The sequence below is a fragment of the Monodelphis domestica genome, chromosome 5 (assembly GCF_027887165.1).
Source record: "Monodelphis domestica isolate mMonDom1 chromosome 5, mMonDom1.pri, whole genome shotgun sequence".
NCBI classification, from domain to species: domain Eukaryota; kingdom Metazoa; phylum Chordata; class Mammalia; order Didelphimorphia; family Didelphidae; genus Monodelphis; species Monodelphis domestica.
Genome location: NC_077231.1, coordinates 4,505,074 through 4,522,871, shown reverse-complemented (window position 1 = coordinate 4,522,871; position 17,798 = coordinate 4,505,074). Strand labels below are relative to the sequence as shown.

Genomic DNA, 17,798 nt, shown 5'->3' with positions numbered 1-17,798 from the left:
CCCTTCCCTGGCTACCCCTCCTCCTGTTACAATGTGAGCTCCCTTGAGGGAAGGTTCTGTCTCCCCCCCCCCTTGTATGCACTGGGCCTGTCTCTGGCACAGTCATTCTTCTCCATTCATTCAGAGCCCAGAGATCCACGAGTTCCTTGGTGGTGGCCCTTCATGCCGCACCCCTACTGGAATCAAGCTCCTTGGGGTGATAGATGATTTCATTTTTGTCTCTGTACTCCTGGCACATTGGGGGAGGACAACACCTGTGACTTTGGGGCTGTAGAGAGTCCCTCTGGACAAGAGAATGCCTGCCTAATAGGATGGGCATCTTCTCTGCCACTGAGCATCTCAGAGAGTGTCTCAGGGAACTCAGAGGTAATGTGACTTGCCCAGGGTCACACAGTCAGTCTGAGGGAGGGGTCTACTCCCTCCTCTGTTATGTTGTCCTTCACTTGGTACAAGGCAAGCATTTTTAAAATGTGCAGGGAATTGACCTGGGCCCCTCCTCCCCTCAGCAGAGAACCTTTATGAATTGCTGTGGCCAAAAGCCATCATGAGCTGGTGGTCACCGCTCCGAGGCTGAGCCCATCTGCACTCAGCTGCACTGGTTCTTGGACAACAGAGACCCAGTCTATTCACTAGGTTGGCACTCACAGCCTTTCCAGATGGGCAGCACCTGCTGAGTGTCAATCTTCCCCATCCCCCAGCATCAGAACCAGAGAGAGAAGTTCTGAGCTCCTCTGGCCCAATTCCTGGAGTCCAGGGTCACTCCATGCCAACAAGAGATACCCAAGGAGACCCAAGCCTCCAACCCCATATTTCCATGGGAGTCCGAGACAAGAATGAATTCCATAAAAAATGAGCCATCACTTACCTTTTTAGGGTATTCACATTTGTAATCAATCTGCCAAACCTGGACAGGAACTCCAGGTAGGGCACTTCCCCACTGCTGGTAAGGGGTATCTACAATGCAAGGCAAATAGTAGTAAAGTGAGTGTGTTACTGGCCTCCACCCTCCTGACTTTGGGACAGACTATTTGTAGTGTGAAGATTGGATCTCGCTAGCTCCTGACTGTAACAATGAAGGTACTTAGCTCTTCCTTTATAGTGAAGCTAGAATTGTAATCCACAATCTATTGTTAGATTTTAATCTACAAAAAGGTGAATTAACCACAAAAAGGTGTTAAGTAACTTCGAAAGGTGAACTTACCAAAAGAGATGTTGAGTAACCCAAAAAGACATAATCTAACCAGAGCAGGTGAGAACTAAAGAGTGGGCAGATCTGGAGAAAATCCAACCAAAGAAGGTGAGAACTAAAATCGTCTGCTGTGATTGGTAGATGTGAAATTTAGGGGAGGTGACACAAGAGAATAAGATCTTTAAAAAGAGGACCAAAAGGCAGAAGGAGATCATTTATTTAGGCACTGACTTGGAGGACCACCTAGAAGACAGACCCTTGAGAAGGGACCAGAAGGCAGACACCCAGACTTCTTTTAGACTGTCACTGTTAATGAGTGAAAAGCTGACTTAGTGACCCGGCCTTTCTGGCGGCGTGATGCCTCCATGTAAGGCTCATCTTCTTGAGACTCTTCCCCTGGCTGGGGCTTAGAGATTCTAACTGGTATCAGAAGAAGCGGAGTTTTTTTTCTCTCTCTCTCTCTCTCTCTCTCATTCCTTAATATCTTCCTTCTATTGTAAATATACTACCATAAATTCCATTTACTTTAGTAATTCATTTTGGGATTTAGGAATTATATCCCTGGTGACCACCTATAAAAATATTCAGAGTCCAACCACAAATATTTAACAGTAGGATGGACAGTTCCCTCAAACGTTCACGGCTACCCCCTCCAGTATTCAAATGGACCAAACATCCCCCCAAATCCAAGTATGAACTTTCTGCAATGACAGAACACCTAGGTAGCTAGTTATGGTAAAAGGGGAAACCAGGCATTCTCTAAAACAATCCCAAGAGGCTGGCAGGAACGTTCTTCCAAAATATATAACTCCCAAGTGACTGAAGGACCAAAAGAATCTAGAACTTAATCTCCCAACATCTAGAGAACTTTGAGCAAAAAAGAAAAAATCTGCCTTCTCTATGATATAGTTACTAGTTTCTGAAAACAATAAAATGAGTAAAAATATATTTTGATCCCCATCCAAACATATCTATAAACTCCAATTTCTATTACAGCAGAAAGAAGGGTTTGCACATCCAAGCAATTAGCTTGGACTCCAATTGGATGCAAATTCAGAAGTCAATTTAATTCACTTCTGCCAGGTTCCTTTTCACTAGATCTGATCCTGAGTCAGTCCTTCAATGCCCATTTTCTCTCCATTGGCTTTTTTAGCCTGACAAAAGGAAAGGAAGGGATTCAAGAGTTCTGGCAACCACAGTCCATGGGAACCTTCCTAGAATCACAGGCTCAGTCGGATGAGGACTCTAGAGTCACCTGGCCCGCTCCAGACCTGAAGGATAACTCTCTACTCTCCCATACCCAGTTAGTGTCCACCAGACCCTAGCCCAAGGATCTCCTGTCATGGTCAAACCACAATTTCCCCCCAACTTCACACTTTGGGGCAATGGACAATCTAAGTCTTTCCTTTTACTAACTCCCACCCACTCCTCCCAATTCTGATCTCCAGGGTTCTCAACAGTCTAAGTCTAATCCATCTCTGCGAGGACACTCCTTCAGACACTGAACTCGGGTGGTGTCCCTCGAGTCTTTTCTTCCATCCTAAATATCCCCAATTCTTCCCCAGCTTCCCAGCCACCATTTCCACTTCCCTCAAGATCTGGGAGCCCCGCCAGCTCCGGACAACAAAAATGAGCAATTCCCATTCTGCACATTTGCTGCTCTCAGGCATGTTGGCTCGTGACAGGCCAGAGAGTGACAAGGGTACCCCAGGCTCCCCCCCACACCCAGGACCCAAAGGAGACTCAGAAGCTGGGCTTGGGCTAATGTGCACACGGACAGCCCGGGATCCCTCCGGCCTTTGCAGCATTTTTGTCCCCGGAGGAGAAGCTCTGAGGTGCCGGCTCATAGAGGGAGGCAGGAGGGGAAGGAGCCTCCACTCACCACCCCCAGGGCCCTGGGAAAGCCTTCAACAGGCCATTCTGCATTCTGCTGCCGTGACACCTTCCTTTTAACGTGGGAAGGCCTGGACCGTGGGTGATCTGTTGTCTGGGAACGGCCTCACTCTCAGGCAGGCCCTGAAAGGCTGGTCACCAGGGCTGTGGTTTTGGCTCCTCGGGCATGAAGGGCCCGGATGAGCACCCAGGGAGAGGCTGGTGTCCTCCAGGGTCCCCGGGGAATCTGTTTGGGTTTCTGAGCTCCTCAATGAATCCTGGCTGGGGGAGCCCAGTTCCTTCTGGGCCAAAGGCACCCATTGCTGGTGCTTGCTTGAGAGCGACTGCAAAGAGCCTGGGGAAAGTTGGGGAGCCCAGGAAAGGCATGGGGGGGGTGGTCACTGGAGTCTCTGGCTGTTTGTTTTCATGACTCAGAAAGAGAAGGTCCGAATCACAAGCCAGAAGCTTGGTCCTTAAGGGGAGCCCCCATCGCTGTGCCCCCTGCCCAGCCGTGGCTCCCTGGCATTCACCTGGAGCTGCGAGGAGGAGGAGGAGGCGGCGCCCACCACCCAGTGCCTACCTGAGACAGCACCTCGTTAAACTGCTTCCGAGTGAGAGGGAGGAGGTAGACCTCAATGACTCTCCGCAGCTGGTTCTTGGTCACCCTCAGGGTTTGCTCCGAGTCGATGATGTTGAAGGCTTTCTTCAAGTCCTCCTCCTTTTTGAGGATTTTTTGAAAGAAGATCCGGTCCAGATCCGCAAAGGACAGGATGGGGTTCACCACGCAGATAGCTAGAAAGCAGAAGCAGCCCTCAGTGCCTGGGTTCACTGCAGAGACCCCGAGACGTGCTGGGAGTTGGGCCAGAGCAGCCCAGCCCTGACACCTTTGGAGAAGAGCCCGCTGGGCAGTGAATGACCCAGCCGGGCCCCCACAACCAGGGGAGAAGGGGAGCCGCCCTCCAGACAACTGCAGTGGAAAGGCCTCCAGTGACTTTCCTCCCCAACCAGAATGCCATGACACACCTAGAGCTGGACGGGGCTGACCTCGGCATCTGGTGTTACGGGGAGAAAAGAGGGACCCAAAACCAGGGAGGCAGCACATGGCTGAGCGGGGATTTGAACTCAAGACCTAGGACTCCAAAGTCAGGGTTTATCCACTGCCCCGTCTGAGGTTCCCACTCAGAAGAATGAACACAAGGCGGTACAAAGGAAAATCCTTCTTCTAACGTTCCCAGGAGAACACAGGCTTCTGGAGGGCAGCTAGCTGGGCACGTAGTAGGAGCTTTACCAACTTGTTGCACTGCCTGTCCGGAAGCAGAGGAGATTCTAAGCAAGGTCATTTTAGAGGCGGCTTGGCTCAACCAAGGGCCTGCTGGGAGGGAAGGGCCGGGCCAGCTAGCCTTGGGAGGGGACCCGAAAAATGACTTGTTTGGGCCCCAAGTCACAGAAGGGTTTTAATCTGCTCCTGAAGAAGAAGCCACCCAAGCTGAAATGAGTCAGGAGCTCCCGAGGATCCGACACGAACCCTGCAAGGAGCAGCTTTCCTGGGATCGGATCCCCTCAGAATCTGCCCTGCGTGGGAGGAGGAGGAGGAAGCAGACCCTGTCCTTGGGCGGGATTCCCCAATGGAGCACTAAAGCCAGAGAGAGGGAGGCCAGAGCCGCCCTTCAAGAGCAACAGATTCAGAAGGAGGCTGCGCCCGGCCAGAGTACAGATGGGGAAACCGAGGCCCCGTCCGGACCTCGGGCTCAGCGACGTCAGTGGTGCCACACTCTGCTTCCGCCTCGGGAGGAAGGGTCCAGCCTGGGATCTGTCCGCCTCCGCAGCCGCACCACACAAGGGCAGGCACAAGTGTGGGAGCCGGAGGGAGGGAGGAAAACCAAGGTGCCGCCGGAGAAGCTCCCATTCCATCGGGAAACACGCACGCAGGGTCAACAAAGGGCTTCTCAGTCCCTCACCACCGGCCAGGAGCGTTCGCTGTCCTCGGAAGCTCCCACTCTCCCAGGGAGAGGGCAGGCCTACAGAACCAAGCGCGGATTCAGTGCTTTCCGGGTCAGGCACTACACTAGGTCTGCGGCCTCAGGGCCAAAAGGCACAGAGGAAAGCTCGGGTCACCCTTTCCTCCCTCCGCTGTGCCCATGTGGCAGCAGCAGCTCCCCCCAAGCCAGCATGAGTTGTCCTTCTTTCCCCAGGATTCCCCTCGCCAGCTTGTCAACAACCCCACTTAAACGCACTTGCCGCCATTCTCTGGGCGGGGACTAACGAGGCACTTCAGGGCGGAAAAGCCTCCCTGGGACACACCCAACTGACACCTGACTTGAACCACCATTTACACCCTTGCCCAGATGTGCACCATCATGCAGACCCACTCTCACTTTCAGTCTCAAAATGGGGAAACGTGGAACCCGCCAGCTAACAGCACCAGTAAATGCGCCATGCGTGCCCACGGATGGCCAAATGAGCACCAAGTGACCATCTTCTGCCTGCCAGGGAGGGGGAGAAGGAAAGGAGAGCAGCTGAGGCTGTAAGTGCTTTGTGATTACAGTTGATCTATTGGCTCTGTCCATCCCTTATCGAGCTGTTTTCACAGAGCCCGGCTCCCCCAGAACACACCCACCCTGTTACAGGGAGAGAAGGATCATGGGATGATCTGTGCTCCCCCACCTAACCCTCACTTATCCCTGCGATGGTTACTGCATGGATCTGGGAACAGTCATGATGGCACCGGGGATCCCAGATGGACTCCGACATGGACAAAGCAGACCTTGAACCAATATCCGCAGCAGGCTTCTGAAGAGCCCCATAGGAGTGCCAAGTATGTTGATTGGCCTGGGAGTCAGAAGGCCTGGCCTCTTCTGGTCACTTGTATTTGGGTGAACATGGCCAAGTCGGGTCCCCCCTCTATCTGAGTCTCAGTTTCCTTTTCTGTAAAATGGGGACAATGACAACTGCGCACCCAACCCTCCCAGCATTACATAAAGATGACTAGTGTCCAGACTAATGACTGGAGCTATTCCAGCATAGAATAGACTGCCTTGGGTAGCTCCCAATCACAGCAAGGATTCCACTGGACCACTTGTTGGGAGATTCCCACTCAGGTCACGGACTGGCCAAGCTAATCTAGCTCTGAGCTCTGCAGACTCTTATTCTAGGTTTTATCTTTGACTAGCTGCCTGTGTGACTTTGGGCAAGCCAATTAATCCTTCTCTGAGCCTTGGTCTCCTCGTCTATAAAATGGGTTGCCGTGAGGCTCAATGGGGATAACCCACATAAAGTATTTGGCAAACGGGAGAGCCCTGGAGGAATGTTAGCTCCTAGTATATGATCCCTGTCATCTCTAACTCCATAGTCCCACAATCTTTTGGTCCTATGAGTCTAGGCTTGGTCAGCAGCTGTCCCAAAACCAAATCCAAGGACCAGGCACATTCTGTGAGAGCAGCATGGAACAGTGGATGGAGAGCCCTCTTCTGAGGCAGCCGAGAAAGCCAAGTCCGAGCCCCAAATCCAACTCAAGCGGGATGTGTGGCGCTGGGCAAAGCACTGAACCCCTCCTGGGCCAACAGGCCCAGGGGCAGGGCCTGGAATGGGGGATGGCCTGGGCCTGAGGAGTCAAAGACAGGCAAAAATGAGTATATCACATCCTGACGGAAGAGACCAGACGGTCTCTAAGTCAATAACCGTGCAAATAGAAGGCACTAGCAGGGAGAAGGGGGCAGGAAGCAGGGCTTGAGCTGAGGCTTCAAGGAAGCCAAGGGTCTTTGAGAAGGTGGCAGGGTGGGAGCCAGGGGACTAGAGATGAAATGTTCTGTGGAGGAACAGTTAGGGGACCAGGTCACGAGGTAATGGGGTGACTCAAAGCATCCAAGAAAAGTCAGCCAGGCAAGAAATGCCTTTAAAGACTAAAAAGAGGGCTTTATTTTTTGCCACAGAGGTAACAGGGAGCCACAGGAGTTGCTTGAGCAGGAAGGTGCCCTGCTCAGACCTGGGCTTTAGAGAAATCCCTTTGAGAACTGAGCAGTGCGTGGACTGGAGAGGCGGTGGGAGAGGAGGAGAGGCGGGGGGCTCCTAGGAGAGTTGTTGGGTAGAAATGAGATTTGTCCACCAATGAGATATGAAAGGTAAGAGGGCAAGCCTGGCCACATCGTCTGCTAGAAGAGAGAAGGGTCGGGGTGTGGGAGGGGGTGACGAACTCTGTTTGGGCCGTGCTGAGTTTAAGATGCTAATGACACGGGTCCAGCTCAAAATGTCCAAGAGACAGCTGAAACGAGAGCGCAGAGGTCAGGAGGGAGGCTGAGGCTGGGTGGGTCCGTTTGAGAATCACCTGCCTGGAGGTGAGCTTTGAACCCACAGCCACGGAGGAGGACGCCAGCCCTGGGCAGCTCTCCAGAGCCACGTGCTGTCCATCGCTGTTCCTCCCCGGACTTCCCTCCCACAAGGACCAACCACAGCGATATCAGTGGAGGTAAATCATCCAAGTTTGCCAACCATCTTCAAGAGTGGCCAGAGAGGCTCGTCTCTGTCTCGCGTGGATGTGGGAGAAGGAAAGGGCTCAGCGGAAGTCTGGACCCAACGCCCGGCTCAGGATGGCACCAGGTGGCCGCCAGCAGCCTTCTGGCCTCTCCAAGCTCTCGCTGCTTTAGCCGCTGCCAAGGAAGGAAACTGATCCCAGGAGCGATGGGAACAGCGGCAGTCAGGGCTGCATCACCGTGCCTCCTGGATGCTGGGAGCATCATCGCAGCGTGTGTATTATGGAGCGTTGCATGTCCCGTCTGTGTGGCCACACATACATGTACAACAACATGTCTGAACAAAAGGGGTGTCATTGTATACTGGAAACGCCACGGCACAAAAGGAAGAGGGGTGTCACCGGAGGCCGCGCACCGAGGGACTAAAAAGATGCCATTCCCAGGCCTCCAATCGAGTTCCAAAAGCTGACATGGCTCTTGAACCCCGGCCCTCTCTCCACCTCTGGGGGTGGCCCACAGCTGCCATCAATTCACTTCCCTTTCTTTGAAAGTTCGGCCGTTTTTAAGGCGCGGGAGCAGACTTTGGGAGAGAAAAGTCCAATTAGCCCGCTGGCTCTGCTTGGGAGGGAGGCAAGGAAGTGTCTGGCCCTTGAGAAGATGGGGAAAAGGATCACGCCCAGCATCCTTGAGCCAGCCAGGTATGGCCTCCCTCTTTTCCTCCTCCTCTTCCTCACTGTGGACCAGCGCGACACAGCAAGGGAAAAGTGGTCCCGAAAGATGCTGCTCATCATCTCGGAGGGACAGAGACAGCCTGCCCCAAGCGAGGAGCGAGGAGAAGAGGAAATGTCGCCTCATCGTGCCAGGCAGGGCAACGTGAGGGGGGCCTCCGTTCTATTCCACACGAAATCCGAGCCACAGAATGTTAGCACTGGAACACGCCTCTGGGGAAATCTCCCCCCACCCCCACTTCCCGGATGAGGAAACTGAGCCCCAGATGGGAAAGGGCCCCCCCAGAAAGCCGCAGGTCCAGGACTCAGACCACATTGGCTCCCCAGAAATACGGCCTTTAAATACAGCTCCGGCTACTCACATGAAGATGGCCTGTCGAGGCTTCTGCCAGAATTGGGGGCCATGATATTAAGGGGTGAAGAATGAGGCCTTCCATCTGCTTTGACTATAGCAGCCACGGGTTGCAAAGTCCCCAAATCCACTGAATTCACGACGGATCGTATTAACTCCCTGTGACTGAAAGGAAAACAGTGTCCCGTGAGGGGGGGGCCCTGACCTGCCTCTCCTGCATGGCCACAGACCTGCCTGCTGGGTTGGTGGAGGGCCTTCACACACTGGGATTTGGGGCAGTCTCAATAGGCCCTAGGAAAAGAAGGAACTCAAAATGAATTCAAAACAACCACTTACCTAAAATGCCCCCGAGTGATAGGATGGGGGGGGGATAGGGGTGGATGAGCCTAAGAGAGGCTAAGAGAGCCTAAGAGCCATCAAGAATCCCTCTTAAAAGTGCATGGTGGGGGCAGCTGGGTGGCTCCGTGGATTGAGAGTCAGACCTAGAGATGGAAGGTCCTGGGTTCCAATCTGGCCTCAGATACTTCCCAGCTGGGTGGCCCTGGGCAAGTCCCTTGACCCCCATGGCCTAGCCCTTACCATTCCTCTGCCTTGGAGCCAATACAACATATTGGCTCCAAGGCAGAAAGTAAGGGTTAAAAAAAAGTGCATGGTAAGGCGGTAAAAAGTCAAGATGGCAGGTTATAGGTGAATTCAGCTGAAATCTCCCAACGTTCCCTGCCAAACGTCTTTAAAATACTTTGCATCAAATTTTGGGGCTGCGGAGTTGACAAAAGGGTTGGGGGAGGCATTTTTCCAGCCAAAGAAAACTTCAGAGGTTGGCAAGAGTCTGTGGTGCCAGAGGGACCAGGCTCCAGTCGGTGCAGCAGTCGGCCCAGAGGCAGTAAGGGAGGTCAGACTAGGGGACTCTTTCTGGCTCTGGGATAGCTGGCACCGATTAGCACTTCCGTCGCTCCAAAGAGTGCCGGGTCACAGTTCCAGGGTAAGGAGAAGCCTCAGTACTTGCAGCTACAGGAGAACAGAGTGCAGGCGGGGAGAGCAGTGGCCACACCTCCCCCAGAATCACACCACCTTGGAAGCACCAAAAACTTATAGACCCATAGAAAAAACTCCCCAAAAAAGCATGAAAAAGGCCAAAGCTCAAAACAAGGCTCCCCTCCCCCAAGTTGAGCAAAGCCCAACTTTAACAAAGCCAAGAAATAGGCTGGGAAAATGAGCAAACAACAATAAAAAAAACTTTCCCATAAAAGATACTATGGAAGAGAGAATTGGAGGGATGATGGCAAAACAAGGCAGGAAATGTTGCGGCTATCCCAAAATCCACACACACACCCCATCCAAACCACCTAAAATAATGCCTCAAAGTGGATTTCAGGGCAGACTAAAAAGTCTAGGTAAAGCTGTCGTTCATCCTAAGACAATTTGGGACGACTAGAAAAGATCCTACCTGTGGGGTAGTGATCTGACAGGAGTGAAGGAGGGCCACCTGCATCTATCAGCAGCTGTGTCCAGGGAAACCGTGGCTACAGAAGCTTTGACCCCACAGATAATGTAGGGGTATGGCAGCTGATCAGGGGGAGATTATGGGTGAGAAGGAGTGAGTATACTGCTGAATGTGGCCACAGAGGGGTGGAGTCCTGCTGGTTGGGATCATTCACATAAGAGCCAAGTGCCTGTTTTCAATTCCAGGGCAAAGGGGCAAACTGATGCTTGTGGTCTCGAGAAAATGAGGCTGGTGGTGTGTTTTAGGGACCTTGAAGAGTTAGAGCACTTGTGGTGGCAGCAGTGAGGGGGCCCTGGTCACAACTCAGGAGAGGAGTTCCTGAAGTCACTCATAGACCAAGGCACAAGCCAGAGAAGCAGTGACCACATCTGGCCTTGGATCATCAGAACAATGAAAAAGTAAAAGAACCTGAAACAACAGCTGAAAAAACCTGATGCCTGAGACATTAACCCCAATATCATGGGAACAGAGCCCAACTCTAACATAAAGTTAACAGCTAAGAAATAGGCTTTCAATACATAAAAGAAGAAGAACCTGTCCATAGATAGTTACAGTGATGATAGAGATCAAGTTTCAAACCCAAAAGAAGGGAATGAAGTCAAAACAGTTACTTGTAAAGCTTTAAAGCAAAATGTAAAATGGTTACAAGCTCAAAAAGAATTCTTGAAAGAACTTTAAAAGGACTTCAAAGTCAATTAAAAGAGAGAAGAAAAATTGGAAAGGCAAAAAGTAATAAAAGAAACTTAAGAAAAATTATGAAAAGAAAGTCAACCAATTGGAAAAAGAGATCCAAAAACTTACTGAAGAAAATAATTTCCTTAAAAGTTGGAATTGGGAAAGGGAAAGGTAATGATTTCATAAGATATCAAAAAATAATAAAAACAAAATCAAAAGAATGACAAAATAGAAAATAACATTAAATATCTCATTGGAAAAATAATTGACTTAGAAAACAGACCAATGAGAGAAAATATAAGAATTGTTAAACTACCTGAATGATGAAGAAAAGAGTCTAAACACTATGCTTCAAAAAATCATTAAAGAAAATTGCCCTGAAGTTTTATAACTAAAGAGGAAATAGAAATTGGAAAAAATCCACTAATCATCACCTGAAAAAGATTCCAAATGAAAAACCACAGGAAAATTATAATTAAGTTTCAAAGCTTCCAGGTAAAGAAGGAAATATTTCAAGAAAGATTATAAGAAAGAAAAATATTACAAAGAAATTATTCAAATATTGTGGAGCTTCAGTCAGGATAACACAAGATTTAGCAACTTCTACATTAAAAGAATGAAGGGGATGGAATATAATATTCCAAAGAACAACCAAGAATCAGCTATCCAACAATAAGCTATCCAGTGTAATCCTATAGGGGGGGAAATTATATTTAATGTATAAAGGGACTTTCATACATTGTTCATACATTGTTAGAAAAGACCAGAACTAAACAGAAAATATGACTTACAAATACAAGAATCAGGAGAGAATCAAGAAGGTAAATATGAAAGAGTAGCCACAAGGGACTTAAGGTTAAACTGTGTAGCTCTTATATAGGAAAATGATATTTGTAACTCTTAAGAATATCAACATTATTATGGAAGTTAGAAAGAACATACATAAATAGAGGGCTTAGAATTGAATTGATTATGATAGGATGATCCTAAAAAATAAAATTGGGTAGGGAGAGGAAAATGGAGCAAACCAGCATGAGTGGAAGAACTTTTACAGTGGAGAGGAGGATAGAGTAGAAGGCTGGCAGCAAAGGGACTTTATTCTCATTGGAAGTAGACTAAAGAGAGAATTATATATAGATCTAGTTGGGTATAAAATATTTCTTAACTTACAGAGAAATAGGACAGCAAGGGGCTAAGTTAAGGAAAGGACTCTTAGAAAGGTGTGTGGCAGAGGTAGCACAGTGGATAGAGTCAGGAGGACCTAGGTTAAAAATTGGCAATAGACATTTCCTAACTGTGTGACTCTAGGCAAGTCACTTAACTCTTAGAACACTTAGAACACTCAATTGCCCAGACCTTACTGTTCTGCCTTAGAATCAATACTTAAATGTACATTTTAGACATTCTAGACAGAAAGTAAGGGTTTGGTTGTTTTTTTTTTAAGGTTTATGGATTGGGGAGGCAGTGGCAGAAGTAAATTAGAATTCTGCATAGTAGTAGAATAAAAAGATGGAGAGGGAGAAGGATAAACAGAAGGGAGGAAGTAGGATAGAAGAAAATATACAATAAATAATTATAACTTTGAATGAGAATTGGATGAACTCTCCCATAAAATGAAAATGAATAGTAGAATGGATCAAAAACCAGAATCCAAAAATATGTTGATTATAAGAAACACATTTAAAAATAAGAGCCAGACATAAAGTAAAAATAAAGAAATGGAATAGAATTTCTTATCCTTTGCTGATGTAAAAAAATTAAAAAAGCTAGGGTAACAATCATGATCTCAAAAAATAATAACGCTAAAATAGATTTAATTAAAAGAGATAAGAAGGAAAACTATATTATTAAAAGGAACCATAGATAGTGAAGTAATATCAATATTAAACATTTATGCGCCAAATGATACAGCAACCAAATTATAAAGGAAAGGGTAAAGGAATTAAAAGTGGAAATATCAAAGCTATAATAGTTAGGGTTTTCAACATTCCTTTCTCAGAACTAGGTAAATCTAACCAAAAAATAAATAAGAAAGAAGTCAAGGAGATGAATAGAAACAGATAAGCTAAATACGATAGAAATCTAGAGAGAACTGAATATGAATAGAAAGGAATATACCTTTTCTCAGTGATACTGACCATATATTAGGGCATAAAAACTTTACAATCATATGCAAAAAAGGAGAAATATTAAATGCATCCTTTTTAGATTATAATGCAATAAAACTACATTCAATAAAGAACCATATGAAACACAGATTAAAAAGTAATTGAAAAGTAAATAACCTAATCTTAAAGGATAGATGGGCCAAAGAACAAATCAGAAACAAAAGAATTTTATTAAAGAGAATGATAATAATGAGAAAACATGCCAAAACTTATGGGATGCAGCAAAAGCAATAATCAGAGGAAAATATATATATATATATATATTTTTTTTTTAAAACCTTTACCTTTCAATTTTAGAATCCAATATTGTGTATTGGTTCCAAGGCAGAGGAACTACTACTGTAAGGACTAGGTAGTGGGTGTTAAGTGCCTTGCCCAGGGTCACACAGCTACAAAGAGATTTGAACTAAGGACCTTTTGACCCTAAGTCTGGCTCTCTATCCACTGAGCCACCTAGCTGCCCCCATAGTATATCTTTAAATGCTTACATCAAATTTAGTAAAAGTTTTATAAAACTAGAAAAAGAACAAATCTTAAATCCTCAATTAAACAACAAATTATAAACCCTGAAAATTAAATGTAAAGTTAATAAAATTGAATTCAAGAAAATCATTGAATTAATAAATAAAGCTAGGAGCTGGTTTTATTTTTTTTAAACAGCAATAAAATAGATAAACCAGTGGGTAATATGATTTTTCTCTTTTCATATTTTTTATTTTTATTTGGTCAATTTCAAACATTATTCCTTGGTTACAAAAATCATATTCTCTTCCTTCCTCCCCTCCTCCCACCTCTCCCATAGCCGACGCACAATTCCACTGGGTATGGGTAATATGCTTTTTAAGAAGAAAGAAGAATACCAAAATCGTTATTATCAAAAATGAAAAGGATGACTACATCACCAATGAAGATGAAATTAAAGCAATTATCAGGAATTATTTTGCCCATTTACATGCCAATAAATTTAACAAACCCATAAACTATATGAATATAATTCTAAAACACTTCTTATACAAATGAAGTCAGATTTAAGTATTTGGAGAAATATTAATCATCCATGAGGAGGCTGAATCAATATTCTACCTAAACTAATCTACTTATCCAGGGCCATCCCAATTAAGCTGCCCAAAAATATTTTTTTGTTGAGCTGGAAAAAATAAGAACAAAATTCATTTGGAAGAATAAAGGGTCAAAAATATCAAAGGAATTAAATGTAAAAGAAGGAGGTCTAGTATTACCAGACATTAAACTGTATTATAAGGTATTAATTAACAAAACTATCTGGGAGCAGCTAGGTGACTGAGTGGATTGAGAGCCAGGCTTAGAGATGGGAGGTCCTGAATTCAAATCTGAACTCAGACATTTCCTAACTGTATGACCCTGGGCAAGTCACTTAACCTGCTCCATCTAGCCCTTACCACTCTTTGATAAACAGTATTGATTCTAAGAAAAAAGATAAGAGTTGGGCAAAAAAAGTATCTAGTACTGGTTAAGAAATAAAGTGGTGGATCATTGGAACAGGATAGGTATACAATGCACAGTAGTAAACGATTCGAGTACTCTCCTGTTTGATCAACACAAAGATCCAAGCTTTGGGAATGAGAATTCACTATTTGTTAAAAAGAGAAACTGGGGAACTTGGGGAGCAGTCCGGCAGAAATTGACGAACATCCAAAACCTTATATTGTTTACTAAGATAAGGTCAAAATGGATATATGGACTCGACGCCAAGGGTGCTATCATAAGTAAATGAGGGGAGCACAGAATATGTTACCTTTGAGATTTTTGGAAAAGAGAAGAATTTCTATTCACTAGAAATAGAGAGCATCATGGGATAGAAAATGGACCATTTTGATTACATCAAATTAAAGAGGAGTTGTGCAGATAAAAACAATGTAACCAAGATGAAAAAAGAAGAAGAAAATTTTTTAAAGAAAAGAAGACAATTGGGGGTGGGGAGACGGAATTTATAGCCAGTTTCTCAGAGAGAAGTCTCACATGACAAATGTAGAGGACTGAAACAAAATTATAAGAATGAGTCATTTCCCAGTTGATAATTGATCAAAGGATATGAATAGTTGTTTCCAGAAGAAGAAATCAAAGCTATGTGTATATATATGTGTACATATACAGTTATGTGAAAAATTGAATATGAAAATATGGAAAATGCCTATAAAATACTAAAAATACATATATATATATACTATATATAGTTATATAAAAAAAATTCTCTAAGTCATTTTTTAAATCCTCACCTTCCTCTTTAGTATCAATACTGGGTATGGGTTTCAAGGCAGAAGAGTGGTAAGGGCTAGGCAATGGGGATTAAGTGACTTGCCCAGCGTCACCCAGCTGGGAAGTGTATGAGGTCAGATTTGAACCCAGGACCTCCTATGTCTAGGCCTGGCTCTCCATCCACTAAGCCAGCCTTCTAAGTCATTCCTGATTAGAGAAATGTACATTAAAACAATTCTGAAACACTATCTTGTATCTATCAGATTGGCTAGAATGATAAAAGGAGAAAATTACAAATATTGGAAAGGATGTGGAAAAATTAACACATTAAAACACTGTTGGTGCAGCTGTGAAGTGATCTGACCATCCATGCCCAAAGGGTTACAAAATTGGGTAAACCCTTTTACTATACCACAATTAGGTCCGATTCCAAGGTGTTCAGGGGAAAAAGAAAGGGCCCTGTATGTTCTAAAATGTTGCTAGTAGCTCTGTTTGTAGTAGCAAAAATGTGGAAACTGAGGGGACGTCCATCAATCAGGGAATCACGGAGTAAGTTGTGGTTTATGATTGTGATGGCACAATCCTGCATTGTAAGAAATGATGAGCAGGTTAGTTTTTGTTAAATATGGAAAGGCCTCCATTAAATGATGAAGAATAAAATGAGCATAACCAAGAGAATATCATATATAGCAACAGAAATATTGTTTGAAGAACAACTGCGAATGTCCACCTCCAGAAAAAGAACTGATAAATAGAAACAAACATGCTATAGTTTCTAAATATATATGCATGTGTATTTATTTGTCAAATGATGCCTTCTCTAGTGCAAGAAGGGGAGGCAGGGAGATCCATTGGAAATTAAAGGTAACAAACAAATGTAAGCTGAAAAAAAGAGGAGATGAAAGATGCTATGGAAGAAAATTTGGTAGGACTTGGCAACTGATTAGATGTTGGGGAAGAATCGATGACTCCAACATTTTCAAGTCCAGTGAGGGAGGTGGAGAGGAGATTCGGCAAGACGAGGAGTTCGGATTGGGTCACGATGGGTTTCAGGAGCCAATGAGCCAACCATCCATGGCAGCAGAGAAGGATGCCCAGGCTGAAGTGGATTTGGATTTGAGCATCAGCCATAGAAAGGAATCATTGAAGTCATGGGAATGGAGGAGCTCGATGGAGAGAGAAAACAAGAGAGCTGAGAACAGGAACTTGGACACCCCCTTGTAAGGGGAAGAGCCTTGGAAGAGCCAGCAGCCTGAGAAGGAGCAGGTGGAGAGGTAGGAGGACAACCGAAGGACCATGCTGCAATGAAGTGGAAAGAGCCCAAAGCCTGGCTTCACGTCCTTGTCCCACAAGTCATTTCACCTCTGAGCCTCAGGTTCTTGTTGATAAACTAAGGATCACAGTCATTGAATTACCTTCTCCCCCAGGGGGGTGGTAATGTATTCCCTTTGTGCAATAGAAATGTGAGCTCTGAGCTCTAACAGGGAGGAGAAGATGGTCAACAGTTGCTGGGAAAGGGCCCCCGGATTGGGTGTCCTAGGCAACTTTGGAAAGCATCTTTAATACAGGGACAGAAACCAGGCTACCAGAGAGCAGGGGGGCATGGGAGGGAAGTGGGAGCAATGAATGTAACCTCCCCTTTCTAGAAGTTGGACAGGGAAGGGAGCTGCTGAAGGATGGAGATCAAGGAAGGAGGCTAGTTTTTCACAGAAAGGAAAGGTCTGAGTATGTTTATAGGCATGAATGGTCCCTCACATCAGTTTTTAAACCTCTCTAGCCCTGCATTGAAGGCCCTTTGCCTTCTGGCTCCAACCCTCCTTTCTGGTTTTCTTCACATTTCTCCCCCTCATACACATAGCATTCCAGCCAAGCTGTTTTCCACCTTTATACCTTTCCATAAATCATCATCCATACCTGAAATGCATTCCCTTCCCAGAGCAGCTTCTAGGAATCCTAACCTTCCTTCAAAGAGCAGCTACTCTAGGTCCTCTTCCTTCTTGATCCTCTAGTAACTAGTGTTGTCTACTCCAACACATGCAAATCACAGTGTATTTACTTATCTGGACATGAATTCTATCTCCCAAGTAGAAGATAAATTCTTGGAGGGCAAGGACTATTTCATTTTGTGTTGCGCGCATCTGTGTGTCCTAGAACAGTGCCTAGCACAAGCCAAAAGCTTGTTGGCTTTAATTATGCCTGCCCGCAATCACTCAGCTAGAAGGTGTCATAGCCAGGCCTTCCTCTCCTGAACCCAGCCAACTTCCTACTCTTCTGGCCCGTTAAAGACATTCAAAAGGGACAACTTAAAAGTGAATCAGAAAGAAGTTATGATATATGGAAATGTAGATAGGTAGATGATTGATAAATGGAGAGAGAGAGAGAGGAAAGAAAGAAAGAAAGAAAGAAAGAAAGAAAGAAAGAAAGAAAGAAAGAAAGAAAGAAAGAAAGAAAGAAAGAAAGAAAGAAAGAAAGAAAGAAAGAAAGAAAGAAAGAAAGAAAGAAAGAAAGAAAGAAAGAAAGAAAGAAAGAAAGAAAGAAAGAAAGAAAGAAAGAAAGAAAGAAAGAAAGAAAGAAAGAGAGAAAGAAAGAAAGAGAGAGAGAAAGAAAGA

The 17,798-nt window shown here is 45.6% G+C and overlaps 1 protein-coding gene across 3 annotated transcripts in view; it reads right to left on the bottom strand.

Moving 5' to 3' along the window:
- The window catches only part of EFCAB6 (EF-hand calcium binding domain 6), a 245,006-nt gene that overhangs the window by 203,124 nt on the left and 24,084 nt on the right, over positions 1-17,798 (bottom strand). For all 3 annotated transcript variants that reach the window (XM_056797487.1, XM_056797489.1, XM_056797488.1), the window contains exons 3-5: positions 8,618-8,772; positions 3,642-3,853; positions 866-954 (exon numbers count right to left, since the gene is read on the bottom strand). In XM_056797487.1, coding sequence (XP_056653465.1) covers positions 866-954; positions 3,642-3,853; positions 8,618-8,772 — 456 coding nt within the window. The remainder of the gene's footprint in view (positions 1-865; positions 955-3,641; positions 3,854-8,617; positions 8,773-17,798) is intronic.